General features: G+C 38.5%; 1 protein-coding gene across 3 annotated transcripts in view; it reads right to left on the bottom strand.

The window, feature by feature from the left end:
- Positions 1-23,704, bottom strand: part of Ap3b1 (adaptor related protein complex 3 subunit beta 1) — a 199,072-nt gene that overhangs the window by 134,520 nt on the left and 40,848 nt on the right. For all 3 annotated transcript variants that reach the window (XM_076927169.1, XM_076927170.1, XM_076927171.1), the window contains exons 6-7: positions 18,922-18,988; positions 11,755-11,937 (exon numbers count right to left, since the gene is read on the bottom strand). In XM_076927169.1, the coding sequence (XP_076783284.1) occupies positions 11,755-11,937; positions 18,922-18,988 (250 nt within the window). The remainder of the gene's footprint in view (positions 1-11,754; positions 11,938-18,921; positions 18,989-23,704) is intronic.

The raw sequence follows: 23,704 nt of genomic DNA, 5'->3' as shown, positions 1-23,704 counted from the left end.
TTCATTTTGCATGTTCTATACCACAGCCTGGTAACCATCCTACACACAGGTGGAAGTGTGGGTTTGAGGACCATTGAGCACTGAATCTCCCCAATACATCACAATTACGGACACACCTGTGCACAGTAACTTTGTGTTGAGCCACCATGAAAATTCAGTGTTCAATTGCCCACACCACTTCTCATTTATACATTCAGCTCTATGTTCAGCTCTAGTATATAAAACACACTTTCAGCATCCATTCCCAAACTTTGTTTTTAAGCAATGGGATGGAAGACCTGCATAAAACATTTTCAAATTTCCCTAAAATAATATATGCCTGGGCCATGCTGCTCAGGGCAGAGCCTCCAAAGCCTGAGAAATAAGAGCTGTGATTCTCCTAGCTCCACTGACAGGAGTGTTTAAAAAGCTACTTTTGGCTGCAGTGCTATTGTAGAACAGTTCTCACTCCATTACAAAGCAGGAAGCAGACTGTAAGCCGGAAAGGAAAAGTAAGATGACTTCTCATGCACTCACCGGCTCCTCGTCCTAATCCCTGGGATGGAGATTACACTGCAGATGGAAAAGCAAGTGTATGGAAATGAAATTGATAAACTCAGTTCTTCCTTACAGCATTAAAAACAAAGAAGCAACACTTTTTTGGGGGGGTTTTGTTTGTTTGGTTGGTTTGTTTTTTTTTTTTGTTTTTTTTTTTTGAGACAGGGTTTCTCTGTGTAGCCCTGGCTGTCCTGGAACTCACTCTGTAGCCCAGGCTGGCCTTGAACTCAGAAATCCGCCTGGGATTAAAGCGCTGGGATTAAAGGTGTGTGCCACCACCACCCAGCTGAAGCAACATTTTTATAATATATTTAGAAACTCTAGAACAAGAGATAAATCAGCAAAGCCTCTTTTTTCTTTTTTTTCTCCTCCTTCTCCTCCTTCTCCTCTTCTCCTTCTTCCCTTCTCCTTCTGCTTCCTTCTCCTCCTCTTCCTCCTCCTCTTCCTCCTTCTCTTTCTCCTTTTCTCCTTCTCTTCCTCTTCTTCCTCTTCTTCTTCCTCCTCTTCTTTTCCCTCCTCCTCCTCCTTCTCCTTCCTTGAGACAGTGTCTCACCATGTAGCCCTGGAAGGCCTGGAACTTATTACGTAGAGAAGGCTGGTTTTAAACTGGGAGATTCACCTTTCCTGTCCCTGCCTTCCAAGTGCTGGGATTACAGGCTAAACAACCACACTCAGCTCTAACACTTCTTTTTCTTAATCAATAAGGAACTCCAATACTTAGAACAAGATACATAAGTACATATACTGGTATTCTAAATTAAAAGTAGGGAAGAAGGGCTCTGGAAAACTCCCATTTCACTTACGTGGAAAGAACACAGTATCTGTGGTACTGGTGGCCCTACAAACGAAAGTTATAACTCCCTAGTGTTCACAAAACACACAAGCATCAGCAAGCCAACTTTGGGACTTCCAGAGAGAGAATGACAACTACAAGTTATAAAGTGCTTTGTGGCACTAACACATACATATAATTATTAAAACTCTGACTGTGTGACTTTCCTGTGAATCTGTATATCACAAAAGCAAAGAAACTGTAATACTCAATGACTACTGAACTTTAAGGACATATAGTAAGTGCTTGGGGACTCCGTGACCTACTGTCTATACTTACTTGAAAATATATCAAGAAATTTAGATGAATAGGTATGTTCACACCACAATATATTGGTTTCTCCATTTTGGAAGCTAACTTTGTCAGATATAGCCTTCCTGGCTGACAGTTTTACTTCTTTCAATACAACAAAAGCCGTGAGTAATAGCACGTACCTTTAATCCCAGCACTCGGGGGCAGAGTCAGGTAGATCTTTTTTGAATTGACTTATGCATGCATGTCCACCCGCATGCTAAAAGATGGTCATGAGCCACAGTGTGGGTTACTGGAAACTGAACTCAGGACCTCTGGAAGAATAGCCAGTGCTCTTAACCACTGAACCATCTCACCAGCCCCAGATCTTTTTGAGTTTGTGGCTAGCCTTGGCAACACAGGACAATTAGGGATACAGAGAGACCCTGCCTAAAAGACAAAAAAATCTGTTTCTTGAACTACTACCTTCTAGAACATGTGTGTATGATAGGAAGGCAGCTAAAACCCTGCACACAGTGCCCCATCTCTCTGGCTACATTCAAGACTCTCCTCATATCTAACATTCAACAGAGGGTGGAGGTCCTGGTACGGATCCAGAAGTCCTCACCAAGAACGTGAGTTTTTTGATTAGATCACTGGGTATCCTTTTCAGGTCTGGAGTGCTCTGCCACTGTGTCTTCCGATGCTGCTTCAGCCCCTCCCTCTCCTCTTTGCTTCAGGCATTACACTGTGTAACAGCACATCTGAGGGAACCAATAGGCTTCATCAGGATTTTACTGTTGCTCTCTGCTCATTTCACCTCATCCATTTTCTGCTCCTCAGACTAGATCACTTAAACTGACCTATCTTCTAGTTCACTGATTCATTTTCTGCCTGTTCAAATCTCCTGCTGGACCCCGGCAGCAAGCATTTCATTTTAATTACTCAACTTTTCAGCAAGCTTCTGTTTCTCTCCCCCAGGCCCCCTTCAGTGTGTGAGTGAGTGAGTGAGTGAGTGAGTGAGTGAGTGAGTGTGTGTGTGTGTGCATGCGTGTGCGTGCGTGTGCGCATGTGCACACATGCACTGATCTTCTCTATTTGAAGAGATACTGTCATTCTCTATGTTATACATGGAATAGACAAAAGAGGTATTGCAGAAGAGCTGACTAAAAAACTCATTTTTATCTACTATTAACATCTTCAGGTACTTGTGAAGGTTACGGTGAGCTGCTGTTTCTAAATGTGGAAGTTTTCATGACAGATTTTATAAACTGGAAGAGTCAGCAGTGTAGATGAGCACAAGTAGGCAAGCGCTGTAGGTTAACAATGTCCAGCTACAGTGCCACCTCCTCTCCACAGACCAGATGCCTACTTAAGGAATCAAAAGATACAGTGACGCAGGGCTGGAGAGATGCCCAGTGGTTAGAGCACTCACTGCTCTTGCAGAGGGCTGAGGCCTAGGACTGGAGTTGTAGAGGATCTGATGCCCTCTTCTGGCCTTTGCAGGTACCAGGCATGTTTACAGTGTTTATACATACATTCAGGCCAAACACAGCGAATAAAAATAAACAAATCTTTTAAATGCACTGCAACATAATCAGAGTAAAACTAGCCTACCCTCGGGATCTATGAGAATGTTGGCAGAGCACTTATTTTTCACTCACTCCACGTTCACTATGTGTATACACATCTCTCAAAGGCCAAGATTTAAACATCCTTTCAGAACTACGATCTCTTGGAACTTACATGAAATCAGTGAAGACTACAGTAGACACTTTACCCTGTGTGGATGTCCTGTGTGGATGTCCTAAAAGAACTGAGGAACCAGCTGCCTGAAAAGAAGTCATGTGTTTCCTGAGGCATGCATGGCTCCTCTAGCCTGTCACAGCATCTTTATAGTGAGTGACAGTTACCAAAGGGTAATTAAGTAATTCTAGCTAAGGAAAAGTGATAGAAGGTCAGAGTCAGTGGGTTCACAGGGATATGTGGGAAACACATAAAGGCCTTCGACCTGGAGCTGAGATGCACTTCGTGAACTGTCGCTTCAGTTCCCTCAGACTCGGAATGCCTTCACTGGATACAGTCTCTCAATCTGGTGTAAAATCAGCACTCCAAAGGCACTAAAGAAAATCAGATGCAGTCAAAAAATAAGGGAGGCCCAGGAGACCAGCATGGTGGCTGCCTATACTCTCTGCATTTAGGAGGCAGAAGAGACTCTCAGATTCAAGAACAAAATAGATAATGTAGGTGGATCAAGTCCAGGCTGACCCAGTCTCAAGACAAAAATAGCACTGGGCTGGACATATAGCTAGCTCAGCAGTAGGGTGCTTACTCAACAACATGAGGCCCTGGGCTCAGACCTAGAAGCTCTCCCCCAAAGAACATAAATGAATAAATAAACGCTATCCCTAAAACACAGAGATATGAGACTCTAGTATATGTATAGTCTATGTCTTATACTACTCTCTAGGCCTGGGTCAGACAAGCTCCCTTCAGGCATGAGTGACAGTCAAAATAGGGTCCCATAACTGGTCACTGCTGAGATTCAGTGACTGATGAGCATCTGGTCCCAAGTGGGATGTCTATGCTAACCCAACTGAGGCCTAGGAAACACAGAGATGGGGCAAAAGACTGTGGAAACCAAAGGATGGGAGGAAACACGGTGCACACTCTTCTGGATATGGCGTGCCCCTACTGCAATCATCAACAGACACCAACAGTGACACACACACACACCGACACACACACACACCCCGACACACACGAAAGCACACAGCTGCTGGGGGAAGAAGGGAGGACAGAAGGGAGGAGTAGGGAGGGAGGGACTAGTTGAGATGAAAAGTGGGTTGGCAGGATTGGAGAGGGATGAGAGAGGATAGGAGAGGTAAATGTAATCACACTACAGTGTATACAATTATGATATTTATCATGGCTATTATGACATTTAAACACATGTATGTTATATATAGAAGTACAGTGACTGCAACTAATTCCTGACCAGAAACAATGAACCACAAAGAATTCTATGGATCAAAACCCTTCTTCAAAAATAAAAAATAAAATAAAAATGATATCAAGATATTTTCAGCTGAGCAAAATATAAGAATGTACACACAGTAGGTATTCTAGGAGCAACACAAGAGACGGTTCAGGCTGAAGAGAAACGTGACAGATAAAATGCTGAGAACTGAAAGCAGAGGACTCTCCATTTCTATAGCACTTTGTTGATAGATAATAGCTAAAACTGCTGTCAGGAAATAGGTTTGTTTTTTGTTTTTTTTTTAATGTGCCTTATTTAGGAATCTTAAAAGTAACTGCAAACACATAATCAAATACAAAGAACATTTTAAAAGGCAGGCATGGAGAAGGATACAACAGGAGATACCTCTCATAGGCCTACAGTATTATTAAACTTAAAAGAAAAAGGTGCAGGGAGTTGTGAGGTGTATATTATCAAGAAGATGACTATGAAGCTGTCAAATATTAAATAAAAGATGTTTAAAAGCAGGTGCATATTTCTTGGATAAAATTAAAACTACTTTTAACAAAAGGAATCTCCTAGGACTAAAACATTCAATCAAGAACAAACAATGAACAAAAGAATAGGCATCTTTAAGTTGAATGTCCCATAAACAAGTGGAAGACAGACCCCACCTCCCTACCAGCCCCAGGCCCTCAGCTCCACGCTTCACTTGTGCTAAAGCCTTTGTCAACAGCTGTCTGTTGACAAACAAACTTACTTCACCTGTATTGTTAAAACCATATTGAATAAGAAATCCTCGGTATTTCATTTTTAAAGATTCTACAGAACAGTAAAATCCAGTAATAGTACACTGGTAAGATGCACTACAAAATTTGTTTTTAAATTAATCTCTTGAAAAGAACCACACACACAAAATGTATACATGTATATGGTTACATATATAGTGTGCATTTTAATAAGTTATTTCCTAACAATCTCTGAAAAGACATGTGTACTAAAAACACTTCAAGCAAGACTGCAACCTTATAATGTCCTTATGCCTATCTAAGATTCTACAAACTCAAGTACAGAAACACAGAGAATGACAAAAGCCAAATCACTCACTCCCAAGTTTCCAAATGAAGTGGATAAACGCCACGAGAACTACAAGCCTAGAGTCAGTCACATTCTAAATGATCATGGTGAATATTTACTTTGAAGTTTCAAATTAAACAGTTTTGATAATTGTTACAAGTCTTCCATCTCCTAGAAATGTTCACAGAACTGGATCTATATACTGAAAGCTTTCCTGTCAGCACCAAACAGTTTCATTCAGTATCAGCTTACAGCTAATGCCAGATGGGGCTCAGCTTTCTTGGGTTTTTTGTTTGTTTATTTGTTTGTTTCATTTTATTTTAAATAACTCTTAAAGAAAGAAAGATTTGTATGATCTGAAGAGAAACCAGCATATTAAACCACTCTTAAGCATTCACTTTGTTTTATATTTATTTTCAAAATAAATGTATTTCTTTTCAAATCCATTATTTTTATATACGCAACTTTATGTTAGAGATTTACATGCTTTCCTATAACAGGCTTCAATGACAAAGAAAATACTTAAATAATGTCGTATCCTTGAAAATTATACAAACTTGACCTAGAATAGAAAACCAGCTGACACAGACTGCAAAGAGTAAGGTAAATTTAAGAAAATAAAAATGCAAATACACACTTTAGTAGTCTCTTGAATTTATTAACCTAAAAGGTTTAATTTCCATTTTCCTGCATAAGCTTTATTTATAAAATGTCGCGCCCTATAAATATGCTGTTATTTTCTATAGTCAAGCACCCTCTTAACAAATCTTCTCATTAATATGTAAATTTAAAGTCAATCGGTCTTCTCTCTGACAGCCCCATGAATTCCTAGTACACTGTATAATCGGCTTTGACTTGGCATCCACTATTTATCATCAAAGATGTCAGTTAGAAAAATTATGGAAAATGCACTGCAATTGATACGACTGCAATCTACTTTGTCAACACTTAATTGTTCCTCAAATCATACATTTACATATAAACAACCTAAATACTCATCTATAATGATGCAAATAAACTAAATTAAAAATCTCTTCTGGCTCAGAAGAAGCTTATTTCTATATGATGTGTTCATTTGAGAATTGACTGACAAAGATATGCATATCAGTTCACTTCAAAAACCATTTCTAATAATTTTCAATTCCAAAAAGCTAACATTTACTACCTTTCAAGAATTTTAAGGTAAATGTTCTTAGGAATTCAAAAAGAGAAGATAGTTCAGCAGTAACAGCACTTGCTATACAAACACAAAGACCTGAGTTTGAGTCCTCCAGACCCATATAAAAAGCCTGTGGGAGGACCCTAGGTGCTTGCTGGCTACCAGCACAGCTCCAGGTTCAGAGAGAGATCCCATCTCAGTGAGATGAGGTAGCCACTTACAGAACAGGAACCTGAAGTATTTTTCTGGCCTACATACTCACACACTCAAATTCAAAGAAAAACAGGATTTTTCTCTTTGGAAGGCCTATTTAATTAGAGATATATAATTGAGTGCTATAGACTAGGGGCTCTGAGATTACCTTTGACAGGAAACCAATAAGCAAATACAAACAATAGGTAATGTATATAAAGGAAAGGATGATGGTCTTTAGAATCAGATAACGGTTTCTTCATCTACCTTTACTACATCGACACAGTACTGGCTTAGGTGAACTGCTAAAATCTTTATGTCTCAGTATCTTTATCTGTAAATAGATACAAAAATTCTGACTGCCCAACATGGTGGTTTGAATAAGAATGGCCCCAATGGACTCATATGTTTGAGTACTTAATCCCCAGTTTGTGGAATTGTTTAGGAAGGATTAGGGGGTGTGGCCTTATTGGAGGACATGAGGAACTGTGGGTGGGCTTGGAGTTACAAAAAGCCTACGCCATTCTTGCTAGCTCTCTCTGTCACATGGTTGTATCTTAAGATGTGAGCTCTCAGCTACTGCTTCAGAGCCAAGCCTGTCTGCTGTCATTTCCCACCCCCGCCCCCCACGCCCCACAACCATGATGGTCATGGACTCTAACCCTCTGAAACTGTAAACCCACAATAAACTCTTTCTTCTGTAAGTTGCTTCTGTCAGGTCTGTCACAGCAATTGTAGACTCTCTCGTACCAACTTCTTCCTTAGTTACCTTTCTCTTGCTGTGATAATATACCATGACCAACACAAACTATCCACTATGTAAGTACATCAAAATGATAAATTAGAGTATCATTTTTCACATTTAATAGAAGGGAAACCAAAACACCTAAATTTGGTGTGATGTGAAAATCTCTATTTTAAATAACTTCTAAGTTGAGATGTTAATTTTCCCACTGGCACATTCTTACTTAAGGTACAACACCCCTGATTTATGTATGGTACGTGGCATTTGCACAGTACTCATGGAAGCGACTTCTGCCTATGACTGTACTTAATGAAGTGATCAAACTTTTTTTTTCTCCACTGATCCCAGGAAGGCCAGAAAGTCCTCAGTCCTCGTTCAAACTACTGTTCCACTGTATCTTTCTACTGTGACAGCCTTAGCTATAATAAAAAACTTTACTATAAAAACATTTAAAACATTTCCTGAAACAGAAAGCAGATATAGAGCTGAACATGTCTCTGTTTCTTTCAACTGCAGCTAAACTGTGTTTATGAGTTTTAGTCTTACAAAGTATTATCTCATTTTACATATGTGTGTGAGTATATGTCTGTGTGGATATGTGCACATGAGCACAGGCCTCTGCACTGGACCCCTGGAAGCGGGAGTTCCAGGCATCTGTGAGCCACCAAGTATGCTAGGAATGGAACTTCCCATCTGGGGTACTCTTCAAAGCACTGTACTTAACCACTGAGCCATTTCTCCAGATCAGTCCAACAACTTTTAAACTAAATTAACCAAAGGCAGTCCTAAAGAGATGAAAGCAACATTAAGACAGTCAGAGAGCCACCAGGAATACAGCTATCTCAGCTCCTTGCTCTAAGTATCTGCAGCAATCAGAACCAAGAAAGACTCAGATAAGGTAAAAGAAGGAGTGTGCTATGGGTATGACCCAAATGTTGACACATTCAAATTCAAAGCATAGTTTTATCTAGTGTCTATGTACAAAGAGCTTCTTATGGTTTCTAGTTCTGAATCTACAGCAAGTACTGATTATATCTTTCTCTCTCAAAGGTACTTTATAGAATATTAAGAAAACACACAGATACAATCCTAATATCCAGGATATGTAGGGCTAAACAAGATGCTCAAATAGAACTTAATCAAAGAGTCTTTTTTTTCATAGATTGAGGTCAATTTACAGCATTTTACATTAAGAAATAAAGTGAAATGTTTATCCATAGTAAAATTATAACTCCTAGCATAACTGAAATTAAATGGCTACCAACAACCACCTCTCAAGGGTCAACCAAGAGATTATAAAAAAATTAGTTTTTATTTTACATATTATAAGTACTTCTATAACTTTAAAAAAGGAGTATGATTTAAACTAATAAAAATCTACAAATCTATCTAAATGATTTTTCTTTCTTTCCTTTAAGTCAGTACATTTTGTCTCAAAGGAAATTGTGTGCAAGCAGCACTGAGAAGTCAAAACCCATTTAGTCAAACCCTGAGCTCCAGTATTCTGGCTCCTCAGCCACCCACACTCCACCCACCTACCCTCCACCCACACACTCTGCCTGCCCATACTCCACCCCTGACCCACACTACACACACACAGACTGCCCACACTCCACCCACCCACTCTATACACCCCCTCCACCCCTCCACACTCCCCACCCCACATTCCCTCAACAAATATACCCCACACACACACACACCCTGCCTACCCACACTGCACTCACCCGTGCTCAGGCCCCACACATTCTGTCCCCACACAGCCCTGGTGGTAGATCATCCCAGTAGAGCGGCACATCTGAAAAGCACTGCCCAAGTCTAGAAGCCCCAAGGTCTACAATGACGCCATATTCAGATGAATGAGTGACAGAGGAACAAGCAACAGCCCAACTCTAGCACGCTAGGACAGTGATCACATTTCCTTCTTACAGTCACGAAAGTTCATGGAATTAACATGCAAAAGCAAAGACAGAATGCAGCTTCTCCTCTCCAAATAAATATATATAAAAACCACAAACATACATGTAAGAACAGAATTCAACTTATCCTTGATTTTGTATATGGTTTTGCTTATTTCATCTAAAATAAGATGAAATTAAACTCAAAAAGACGAGCTATAAAATGTTCGCTTTAACAAATGATACACATTTTAGAAGACACAAGTGTGCTTTGCTCCTGTTTCTATCCACTAACAAGGGAGCAAATCATTTGCATAAAGGTGCTAGATCGTTTTGAGAATAAAATACAAACAAAATAAAAATTTTAAGTGTTAACAGTGGTTAAAGAAACAACATGAACTATGTTTATACAAACGGGAAGGTCATTTAGTAAAACAGTCTTCAAATTGAACTCTAGTCAATAATAAATCAAATTAATTTTCACAAATAGTAATACTTCTTAGATTTAAGTCATATGTGGCATAAGAAATTTTTACATATTGTAGAAAAATGCAACCACTTTACTTACAATGAAGTTAATGAGCTCCATAAGGAGACATTCTCTCCCCAAAAACCTTAAAACTTCCAGCCCAGGAGGGCTGTGAGGACTCAGCTTTTGCATGTGGAAGCCCTAGCTTACCCAACACTCCCCAAAGTAATCAGAAAAAACAACAAACAAACTGAGACACAGTGTTCAAGGAGATAAAGATATATAAAAATGTTTTAATCTTTTTATACTAAAACATAAGTCAATGTAGAAAAATGTATTAAATACTTTACTATTACCTGTAAGCTTGATATGTCACTTAAAATATCTATGAGAATATACCCACTTTGTGAAATTTTATTTACAGTTTCCTCTCAGATTAGTATTACTTTTAATTTTAAAAAGCAGAATGTTTTAAATGCTGTATAATCAGCTGGGTAGAGCTCACAACTGATTTATCAAGTTTGTAATATTGAGGACAGCTCGTTATTGGTTAAGAGTGCCTGCTGCTGATCCAGAGGACCTGAGTTCAATGCCCAGTTCTGACCTACTCAGGAACTGGCACATGTGGAGTACGTACATGCATGATCTCACACACATACACACACACACACAAACACACACACACTGTGAAAACACAGGCATGCACACAAAAATACATTTATGCTCACACATGCACATATGCAAGAACATGAAAACATACATATACAGGCACATACATGCAACACATGTGTACATGTGCACACATTCGTGTAAACAGTTGCATGTATATAAACACAAACATATACATGTACACATACACACATATATGCACTTACACATGCACACATGTACACAAACATATACACATACACAAAAAATTAAAAATAATATTGTATTAAAAATAAGTCAAAAGATAACTGTACTATTATAATAATGCTTAAAATTCCTTATACAAGTTAAAATTTACATTTGATTTTCACATAGAAACAGCGAGTCAGTTCTATTACAAACTATACAATTTCTAATAATAAGTTTCTAAGTTTTATTGTAAAGAATATGACAAATTGTTAATAACAATCTGCCAACAAAAATAAATTCACTTTATAGGAATTTTAACTATTGATTTCACACACTTCAAGTAAAAAAAAGTACTTTAAAAGTATAAAACTGGGGGAAAGAAGTTTAAAAGTTCAATAGTGGTTTACTTATAAAGAAATCAGTCACCCTAAGTATAAATTCATGGTACAGATTCATTTACCTATTTTCCATAAGATAATAGTGCTCAAAGTTGTACACTTAACTACAAGTAACCAAAAAAACAAAAACAAAAAACAAAAAAAACAAAAACCAAACCCCAGGGCTTGATAATGTCATGTGATCCTATGTGTCCTAACAGGGGCCTCTTGCCAGGTATCATATGAAAGATTACACAGTACATATTTAAACAGAAACCAGTCATTGTCAAAACACTTGACAATCAGCAAAATGAGTTCTCACTAAAATGCAGATTTCTGACTCGTTCCTGTTTGTCGCGCATTTTGTAAAAGTGAATCCACCCCTTAGTACACTTCCTGAGCACGAAACCAGTGAGCACTCACCTCTCTCCACGGACTAACAAACTGTGTCCGAGCGTATCTTGTTAACATATGGATTATGACCACCTGCCCCCACTCTTCCACATCAACCAGTAGGTTACAAAGCTTGCGGTAATTCCTGTGAATCAGATCGATTCTATCCGGGCACACTTCTTCAAAAGCCATCACCACACTGCCAGCCACCAGCTAAGAAGAAAAAAATAGTAACTCATTAAAATCCACTCTGTATCCATGTAACCTGCTAGTCAGTGGACAATAAGACTGAACGTGTCAGTCCTTGAGTTAAAATGAGTAATACAACGTACCCTTTCCTTGAACAACACTAATAAGTACTGGAATTAGAATAGAAAACTTTTTTCTGATGGGAGATAAATCAAGGTTATCTTATTTTATCCATTAAATTCTAATATATTGTACATGAATTAAATATTAATAATTCAGTTTTCTTTTTAAAACAAATGTAAGCTTTCATGTAAAGATGCTTTCTTAGTAGTGATAACATTCAGAAAGAGATTCAAGACAACCACAGAGATACCACACCCAACTTAAACTGAACTGGCCATGACTCAACAATGGGCTTATATGACAAGAACTCAGGGTATTGTTAATGCAAGCACACTTTAAATCATAAACATTTAGTCCATTTGGTTTTAGCAATATAATTAATTTTCAAAGAAAACACAGTGACTGAAATGTTAGTCTATCATGCATAAAACTCAGAATAATAGACTGCCAAAAGATGGCAGCTTTCCCCTAGACCAATTAATGAAATCACAAATGTTGACTTTTGAATTATCATGCTCTTACAACTCTTGGGTGAAACTAAGATTCCTTTAGTATAAAAATACAAGGCAAGCAGAATATTTAATATACAAATTTTTCTATATGTGTATCATAGATATATGTACAGTTAGTATAATATGATTTTTAAAAAAACAAATTATTATCATATTCTTTCTAAACACTGGGGATTTTCCTTTTAGTATATAAAATTTCCCCAATGACTAAAAATAAGCAATTAAATAGAAATATAACTTACTGAAATGGTACTTTTTGAAAAATATTAGCTACAATGATATTCATATTTTGAGTGTTTGTCCCTCTACTTGGTTGCCATTTAGTTTATTAATATGCAACCAACAACACAATTGAAAGAAAACAGCTCAGAATATAGACTTGCTATTATGCTAAACAAGTTTCAAGTCCTGTGGGGATTTTATGAATTACCAATCAGTATAAACGTGAAGCCGCATTTATTGACTCTGGCCCTACCCATGGACTGGTGCCTGCTGGTCCCAGCATGTATGCACCTCAATCGAAAAAGCAAAGAATTGATTATTTGTGTGAGCTAAATAAAAATGCATTATGTGTCTAACTTCCTGTTTGCTGTTGATATGGAAAGCATGTTAAGTGCATGTTTGCAACTGCACATGTTGATGTCTTCTGCGTGAATCACTCTTCAAATGCAGTCCCAGCAACCCACAACTGTGGTTACACGAGATTAAAATTAACAATGTAAAAGTCTCCTAAGATAACCACGTTTACAACAACAAACTGTAGAATTAACTCCTATTTGTGAGTCATAGACATCAATATATTTTATATACAAATCAATTATTATCATAAATAATAAGTGGTAAAGAATGTTAAATTTAAAAAATGAGGTACATCTTAGAATAATCTGTAAGACGGAGCTGATTTTAAGTTTTAAATAATTTTCGTTTTTTAAATGCTATCTAACATCAGTGTTTTTTTAACCCAGAATGAATTTCCTTTCAAATGGTTAGCTAGCAAACAACGGAACGGGAACTCAGTAGCTGCAGGACACCAAGTTTATCAAGTCAGAGCAATAGACGGGCAACTGTGGGGCACTAACACACTGCAAAGCCACGGTACCCAGCAGGGAGAGAGTCATCAGCTAAGTACAAACAGGGAGAATGTGAAAAAAGAGCACTGTCACAAAGCAGCACTGACCATCACAGACACTTTCTTCACTGGATTGTTTCCTTGTTTTAAACAATCTGAGAGCTTTTGATAAACACAAGCAGAAGAATTGATCATTTGGGTCTATTAAATGTTCAATATCCATAAAACATTCAGAATTAAAATAAAATGATCTACTTAGATTTCAAAACCAAAAATATTGGCTTCCAAAAACCAAACAGTTCATTCCCATCTCCCAGAGTCAACAGCAGCTCTCTACAGAGTGGGAATAAATCACTCCAGCACAGCTGCAGGAGCGCGTCAGATTCAAATGCAGCTTTCCATTTATGTATTTTTTATATTAAAGCAATAAACGTGGTTCATTTATCTCCCCTTGGTTGCCACGTTTTTCTGTGCTGTTGCTATGAACTTCAGCCATTAGCTGTGCTCCAAGGTAAACTACATGAACCATCAACAAAAGTGACATCCCATCTATGGAGTTCATATTTTCTCTAGATTATCTATGCTAGTTGACAAGCTGGTAATGAAAAAAATCACACTAAGCAAATGGTTCCTCTAATAACAATAAATTTTCTATAAAATTATGAAGGGTACAAAACGTTTCCTTGCATCTATTTTGTCATGAATTCTAATGAACATTACAAAAATCTGAGTGCTGGGTCATCACAAGAAGTATATCACAGTTTGATTGATAAGATGGTATAAGTTAGCCAATCCTGCCAAGATTTTCTTCCCTTAAATTAATGGTTATCCAACCTGCCCTAATCATACAGCCCAAATGATATTCCCCTTCTTATTTCAATTTTCTTGAGGCATGGAAAATAGAAAAGATCAGTCATTTATCTTCTAATAGCTGGATAATAGATCCATCACAATAAAACATCTGCACAAACTCAGGGGTGGGCTTTCTTCTTTTCCCCAGGACAGCATTAAATCAATAACTTAGAAAATGGTACCTTGCCCCTACAGTTTAGCTATAAGTTATCAGCCTAGTCATTAAACAAAGTTCTGTACCTCAAGTCAAGGAAACTTTGAGTCATCAAAAATTCATAAACAACAACCCTTTTGGAAAGCATTAATATCATTTATGTTCCTGAGAAATTTAAATGCTTTTGATGAGGTTTCTTTAAAATTAACTTGAAAAAAACTAAGTATCTTCTTGCCTTTGAGGCATTCTAAATATCTGGTTTTGTTTTTCAATGCTCAGCAAATATGAATTTCTTTATTTCAAAGAAAAATAAACAAGTGTTATAGATTTAAGAATGCACTTATAAGGAAGCACCTGGAGAGGTTTGCAGTAAAGTCGATGTGCTAACATAATGAAAGTGGTATAAATCCAGGTCTTTTAAGAAAAATCACAATAAGAAACACTGTAACCGATGACTGGACATGACAAGCAGATAGACAAAGTATTCCTTCCCAATTACTGACTGCAGGTGTGAGCTTTCTAAATGTCTCAGTAAACACAAAGATGCCTTCAAACGGCTGCAACCTAAAAGGGCATTACCTTGTTTGTCCAGCTGTTACCAAAACTGTGTGCCTGGATCCAAAGTAGTTTTTTTTTTTTTTTTTTTTTTTTTAATTTTTTTATTAGATATTTTATTTACACTTCTGAAGTGTAAAGTAGTTTCTTTTTAAAAAGCCACACACTTGTCTTTTTGCAGCCACAGGCTTCTCACACACAAACAACCTTGAAGATCTCATTTTAAAACCCCTCCATAGGCTAAGAAAAGCAAAAGAAGGTATCTCCCCAAATCAATTGAGCTTAAATAAACAAGTTTTAAATACAGTGATGTCTTTCATATCCTGTACTTTCAGTAACATAAAACCATCATTATAATGATCACCATACTGGACCAGCGAATAAACTCAACATGCAGAAATGACTAGATTGGTTCATTTGATTGGGAAATTTTTAAATTCATGTAATTTGTGATTGTTAATTTATTAACCTTTATTTTCAGAATTTCACACACATGCGCTGTGCTCTCTTACTCTCCTGCACTGAAGCCTTCTTCCCAGCAAGCCACCCTCATACTTCAGGAAGATTCCCCCCTGGAGGGAAGGGATGATTCTTTCTTAATTTTAGATGTCAACATTAACATTAAAATATGGGGAAGACTGTACCTATCTTCTCTCAATAGTGTATCACACACAACCAAAACAAAGTTAGGATCAGATACTAAAAACTAACCATCAAGTGTCAAACACCTACAAAAGATACCTACTATTCCATATTTTGGAAATGAATGGTCAGAAATCAATAGGTGGCAACTGAATTCAGAAGAAAGTATGTCCACTATACTCCTTTCTGACCCATCAACTTTTCAGTCAGGGTATTTTTTAACACCTTATGCTGTGGAGTCAGCTGAAGATTGTGCATATAATAGCTACTTCAACTCAAAACAACTTCATGAATTAGAAACCCTTGAAAGACACAGTGGAACATAAAACAAACTCAATTCTAATAGCTGAGACTGTAGTTCAGACCCATGATAGTACGATGCAGCCCAGCCAGCGTGGTGTGATCCCAGCATCTTGGGAGATCAGGGGAGGAGGATCACAAGCTCAAGCCAAGGGTTGCAGTAAATTCAAGGCTAGCCTGGTCTTCAGAGCAAGCCTGAAGCCAACGCAAAAAAACAGGGGGGAGGAAGCAGATACCCATCCGGACCGATAAATGCACATGCACGATTCTCTTTTAGGATAAGCCTTCAAACTGAACTTTTTTTTCTTTTCATCTTTTGCTGCTGTTGTTGTTGTTGTTTCAAGACAAGATTTCACTGTGTAGCCCTGGCTGTCCTGGAACTCCCTCTGTAGACCAGGCTGGCCTCATACTCACAGAGATCCGCCTGCCTCTACCTCACTAGTGCTGAGATTAAAGGTATATACAACACCCAGTTGCCTCCAAATTTCTTTTAAGTTTACGATGGAGCAGAAATAATGGTAAAGTACATGCAAACTAAGGAACTGTTGTTCAAGTCTCACCATTCTCCAGTACTTGGCAAATACCCTCTGAACAAAAGAAAACAAGTGCTTTTAAAACTACAATTAAGTTATCTGAGAACAGATAGCAGGCTTTATATTTGGATCCCTGAAGCAGACAACATGCTTGTCACATAATGGACAAAAGGAACATGGTTTCTCCCAAATTACTTAGTAAGTCTGTCTATATTTGATACCACCTATATATATATGAACTATGCATAGAAGAAATACAATGAAGATTTCCAAAACATTCTACCCTGAAGAGGTTCAGACAGCTTAGGGATGGAATCCAATAACTGCTATGCATAACTACGACAGCATAATGATACTGTCAAGATATGCAGTGAGGAAAAGAAAGGATATGAAGTATTTAGTAAAATACTCATTTAGTGCTAATAACAACAAAGAAGGAATAAAAAAAAAAAAAAACACAAGAAAGAAAACCAAGTAAAACATGAGCTAGAAACTCAACTGATTCAAGTAACACAGTACTAAATGTAAGTGACTCTCCTGTCCCACTCAGAAGGCAGTTACTGCAGGATTTAATTAAAAGTCAAAAGGCATCTAGCGTCTATATCCTACCTACAGAATGCAACTAGATTAAAAAGTACAACCTGAATATAGAAGTTTGGGAAATGAAGGTGTGAAAATAATCATGAATTAGAATGACTTTAAATCAAACAACTGACATTAGTACTAAATATAAAAACAGACATTTTATTAATAACAAAAGATAGTTATTATGAACATACATATCAACATCAGAACTCCTAAGTAGGCAAAGCAAGCACTGACAGAACTAAAGAGAAACTCCAACACCCCACTTTTCAGTACAAACAGCAGGCATGGGCCAGCAAATAGCTCAGTGGGTAAAGATACTTACCACTAAGCCTGATGACCATCACCTCAGTTCTAAGCCCAGAACCCCTCAAGATGGGAAGAGGGAACCAAATTTGCAAGTATTCCTATGACCACACACATGGCATGGCAGGTGTGCCCACACACATACATATATATGCACACATACAAAATAAATAAATACAGTCCTTTAAAAAGGCACAATATCAACAAAGAAACAAAGTTTGAACAACACAGACCTACTAGACATCTATGAAACACTCTACCTAACAAAACAAGAACATATTCTACTCAACTGAACACTGCACATTGTCTAGGACAGACCATGTATTAATCCATCAACTAAAGGAAGCAGTAGCCGGGCGGTGGTGGCACACGCCTTTAATCCCAGCACTTGGGAAGCAGAGGCAGGCGGATTTCTGAGTTCGAGGCCAGCCTGGTCTACAGAGTGAGTTCCAGGACAGCCAGGACTACACAGAGAAACCCTGTCTCGAACCGCCCCCCTCCCAAAAAAAATAAATAAATAAAGGAAGCAGTAACATAGAGACCTTCTGGGTGGCAATAGTCTATGATTCCCTAGCATGACCTACGAACACTTCCTAAGCTGTTTTGAGTAGTAAGAAGTAGATACAGAAGCTGTATCTAAGACACCAGCAGACGACCTCCAAGTCACCTGATTCCTTAGTCTTGTCACTTTGCCAATGCACACATAAACTGACATGGAAAAGGGATGCCAGTGGACATGCAGTCTCAAAAGATCACTCATTTAATTAGAGCTGTATCTCTTAGAAACAAAAATGAGCCTTCTTCAAGTATGAGAATTTTGAGGGAACAAACATTTTGAGAAATGCTTTAGTATGTCTAGAGATTTTCCAGAAACTGGGAATGACAGAGTATGCCTGTAATGCTGGCCCTTGAGATGCCGCCACACTGCTGTGAAGTAGAGATTGGCCTGGGCAACATGAGAGCCTGATCAAAAACCCAAAGAACCAACAAACTACAGCAAAGACAGGCGAAGAAAGAACATTCTATTTTACATCTCTGTTTTACAGTTTGTCTTTAATACTTGTTTTAGCTAAGTTTACGTTAGTTGTTGTTGTTATTTTATTTCTAGACAGGGTCTCAGTTGGTAGCTCTGGACAACTTGGAACTCACTATGTACACCAGGCTGGCTTCAAACTCACAGAGATAACCTGCCTCTCTCTCTCTTAAGTGTTGGGATTAAAGGTATGGACCAATATGCCCAGTTTTAATACTTTTGACATTAGCTTCACTAATAATTACACCACTACGGAATCGATAAAAATGGTTCTAACAAATCTACCTAGGTTAATCATAGTAAAATCAAACACAATTTCAGTGGCATTAAAAGATAGTACTCACTGTGCTCTTATCTTTCAGAAGCTTCTCGATTACTTCAATTAACATTTCCTTCTGCTCTGGATCAAGACTAAAATGTTAAAAAAAAAAATTAATAACAACAAGTAAGTCCCGTGAATTTATTGCCCTTAATTCTCATGTATTTATTGCCCTTAATTCTGTCATTCAGCGGCACTCATCACTTCAAGAGAGCTGAGGTGTTCTGAGAGAACTGGGGGCAGGGGGTTGCTAGTCAGTAAGTCACACTCTAACACTGCTCAGCCTAAGTAAACCACGTCAGTCACTTCCCAAGCCAGTTGGAGAGCTTTAAGGAATAGATGAAAGCACCTGATTGGAAATCCTTTTTATCTCAGAGGGTAAAGTGAAGGACAGTAAGTGTTTTTAACTGTGGGTGTGTAACTGGCAAAAACAAAAAGAACATTTCTAAAGAAGACCTAATTGTGTTATCCTGCTAATGGGGACATGCATTATGAAGCTGTCATCTAAACCCAAAGGTGGATGTGAGACTGGACTATGTGAAAACATCTGGTGGAAAAATAAATCAGTGCTAAGGACGGCAAAGTGGGGATAAAAAAAGGGGATAGCGAGCTGCCCCCAGGTGGCCGTTAGCTGCACTTTTAAACCACTGCTGTGACTTTACGTTTCTGTTTTAAAAGGAAAATTTTAGAAAAGGAAAATAAAAGGAAGGTCTTTGTTACATACATTTATTTGGGGGGGGGGGGCCCACATGTGCACAACGCGCATGTGCAAGTCAAAAGACAACTGACTATTGGCACAGGATACACTAGTCACAAGTGCACGCACTTGCTGATTCCACACCTTCACATTCTTTAGCACAGGGCTGAGAGCACACCAGAAACACGCGTGGTCTCCACGGGCCTTGCAGAGCAGGTAGTAGTGGCAGAAACGAGCAAATGCTGTGCTACACACCCTGTCTACATGGTGTGCTCTTACAGACACCAGGACATTCTATGATACACACCTTGTCTACATGGTGTGCTCTTACAGACACCAGGACATTCTATGATACACACCCTGTCTACATGGTGTGCTCTTACAGACACCAGGACATTCTATGATACACACCCTGTCTACATGGTGTGCTCTTACAGACACCAGGACATTCTATGATACACACCCTGTCTACATGGTGTGCTCTTACAGACACCAGGACATTCTATGATACACACCCTGTCTACATGGTATGCTCTTACAGACACCAGGACATTCTATGATACGGGCTAAGATACCAACAGCTGGAGATGGCTCAGTGCTTAACATGGCTGCTCTTCCTAAAGGACACAACTCCAATGCCCAGCATCCACATGGCTGCTCACAAACCCATCCTTAACTCCAAACCCAAGGGATCCAATGCCCTCTTCTGACTTCCACAGGTACTGTGTGCACATGGTACAGAGATAGAGACAGAGACAGAGACAGAGAGACAGAGACAGAGAGAGACAGAGACAGAGACAGAGAGACAGAGACAGAGAGAGACAGAGACAGAGAGAGATAAAGAGGCAAAACAACCATACACATAAAATAAAAATAGAGGTAAAAAAATTTAGACACTATATAACAAGACCCTGGCTTCAAAAAAAAAAATTATACCTTAAAAGTATTTAATAAAATAGCTCTGGGCAAGAATCAAACTCCACAAGTGAGCAGCAGAAACAAAGACAGAAATGAGTTGTAAGCAAAACATGAAATTCTACTATTCAGTAAATAAGAGGTGGGGGAGGGGTGAATGTGTTTCATGTATGCAAGTGTATAGTTGCGTGCACTTGCATATACACATATGAAGGCCAGAGGGGGAGGCTGGGTGTCTTCCTTAATGGTTCTATGCATTGATGCCTTCCTTGAGACAAGGTCTCTTGCACAAGCAGTCACTCACCATTTTGGCTAGGCTGGCTGGCTGCTTATGTCTACTCTCCCCTCTCCCACAAAGACACACCTAGCTTTGTAAAACCTTGGGTGCTGGGGATTTACACTTAGGTACTCATGCCTCTCATACCCACTGAGCCATCCCCAAAGCCCTCTATTTTCTGACAATGCATACATATGTATACATGTATAAAATACATTATACAACTGAGAATTCGAATTCTGATTATTTTAAAGATATGAAACCCATAAATTAACACAGGTCCTAAAAAACTAAGAATTCAAGGTCTTCAAAGGGTCTGTATAATCAACACAAAAGTAAACATGTCTGAGTATTACTTGTAGAGGAAAAAACAGCCAAATCTATTTACCAGAAAAACAGGCTAATCATCAGAGCTTAAACAGAATAAATCAATAAAAAGTAGCTCTGGTGATAGGGTAAGCAGCCCCCAAAATTCTACCAGGAACTCCTACAGCTGATAAAGCTGTTAGTAAAGTGGCTGGATATAAGACTAACTTTAAAAACAAAAAATCAGTAGCCTTCGTTTTTTACAAACAACAAGCGGACTGAGAAAGAAATCAGAAAAACAGTACCATTCACAATAGCCACAAACAATATAAAATATTTTAGGGATAACTCTAACAGAGCAAGTGAAAGACTTATATGACAAAAACTTCAAGTCTTTGAAGAAGATATCAAAAGATGGCAAGGTCTCCCATGTTCTTGGACCAGTAGTTAACATAGTAAAATTGGCATCCTACAGGTTCAATGTAATCCCCAACAAAATTGTAACACAATATTTACTAACCTTAAAAGAACAATACTCAACCTCAAAAGGAAAAACAAAAAAACACAAGATAGCTAAAACAATCCTTAAAAGAACATTCAAAGGTATAATCATTCCTGACTTCAAACTATACTGCAGAGGTATAGTAAGAAGAACTGCATGGTACTGGCATAAAAACAAGACAGGTTGATAAATGGAATTGAATCCAAGACCCAGCTGTAAATCCACACACCTACAGACACCTGATAAAGAAGCCAGAAATACAGAATGGAGGGAAAAAAGTATCTTCAATAAATGACTAGTCTAACTGGATGTCAGCATATAGAAGAATGCAAATAGATCCATATCTATCACCTTGCACAAAACTCAAGTCCAGGTGGATCAAAGACTACAACATAAAACCAGATATAGAAGAGAAACAGAAGAGAAAGGAGGGAATAGCCTTGAACACACTGACACAAGAGACAACTTCCTGAACAGAATTCCAATATCACAGGCACAGAGAACAATCAATAAATAGGACCTCGTGAAACTGAGAAGCTTCTGTAAGGCAAAGGGCAGCATCAACAGGACAAGATGACTCTGCAGAACGGGAAAGATTTTCACCAACTCCACATCTGACAGAAGCCTAGTATCTAAAATATATAAAGAACTCAAGAAACAAGAAATCAACAAACCAAATAATCCAATTTAAAAAATGGAGTACTAATCTAAACAGAGAATTCTCAATAGAGGAATCGCAAATGGCTGAAAAGCACTGAAGAAATAAATGTCCAACATCCTTAAACATCAGGAAATGCAAATCAAAACAACTCTGAGACTCCATCTTACACCTGTCAGAATGCCTAAGATCAAAACCACAAGTGACAGCTCATGTTGGCGAGGAAAGCACTCTCCAACGCTGATGGGAGTGCAAACCTGTACAGACACTCTGGAAGTCAACCTAGAAGTCCCTCAAGTGAAGAATAGCTAAAGAAAATGTGGAATATTTACACAATGGAGTATCACTCATCTGTTAAAAAAATGACATCATGAAATTTGCAAGCAAATGGATCATCCTAACCCAGACTCAGAAAAACAAACATGTTATGTACTCACTTATAAGTGGATTATAAGCTATTAAGTAAAGAATAACCATGCTACAATCCACAGCCTCAGAGAGGCTAAGTAACAAGGAAGACTCAAGGGAGGAAGCGTGGATCTCCCTGGAAAGGCGAAATAGATTTTGCAGGTGGATTGGGAATGGGTGGGGATGGAAACAGGTAGGGGTGGAGAGAAAGAAGGAGAGAGTATTAGAAGACCTACATTCTGTCCTGCCTATAAGGTAAGGTGTGCTGGGGTAATGGTGGCCCATGCTTGACATTGCCTGAATGGCCAGGAACCAGAGGGAGGGCAGCCAAAGGATAGAACCAAACATAATGGCCAAAAAAAAAAAAAAAAAAAAAAAAAAAAAAAAAAAAATCAATGAAATTCTAATGATATTCTGCCATATTCAGAGATGGGTGCCTAACCCAATTGTCATCAGAGGGACATCATTCAGAAACTGATGGGAGCAGATGCAGAGGCCTGTGGAAGAGGGGAGAAAGGATTGTAAGAGCCAGAGAGGTAGAGAACAACATGAGAACATGACCCACAAAAATCAACCAGGCAGGGCTCACTGGCGCTCACAGAGACAGAAGTGACAAACACAGACCCTATATGGGTCTGACTTAGGACTTCTGCATAGGCCTTATGGTTGTGTAACTTGGTGTTCTTGTGGAACTCCCAACAGTGGGAGTGGGGCTGTCTCTGACTCTTTTGCCTGCTCTTGGGATCCTTTCCTCCTACTGGGTTGCCTCGTCCAGCCTTAAAATGAGGTATGTGCCTAGTCTTAGTGTAACTAATTAGGCCATGTTTGGTGGATATCCCTGAAAGGCCTGCTTTTTTTACTTAAAGGAAAAAGAAGGAAGTGTGAATTTGAGGGAGAGGGGACGGGAAGAGGGGCTGGAAGGAGTGGAGGGAGAGGAAACTTTGGCAGGATATAATGTATGAGAGAAGAATAAAATAAAAATAAAATAGAAGACATCTTATCTTTTAAAAGAAAAGTGTGCCTAGTTTACAATAATCCATGTAAT

Source organism: Arvicanthis niloticus, chromosome 29 (genome assembly GCF_011762505.2).
Source record: "Arvicanthis niloticus isolate mArvNil1 chromosome 29, mArvNil1.pat.X, whole genome shotgun sequence".
Classification (NCBI taxonomy): domain Eukaryota; kingdom Metazoa; phylum Chordata; class Mammalia; order Rodentia; family Muridae; genus Arvicanthis; species Arvicanthis niloticus.
This window is presented reverse-complemented; position numbering and strand designations above follow the sequence as displayed.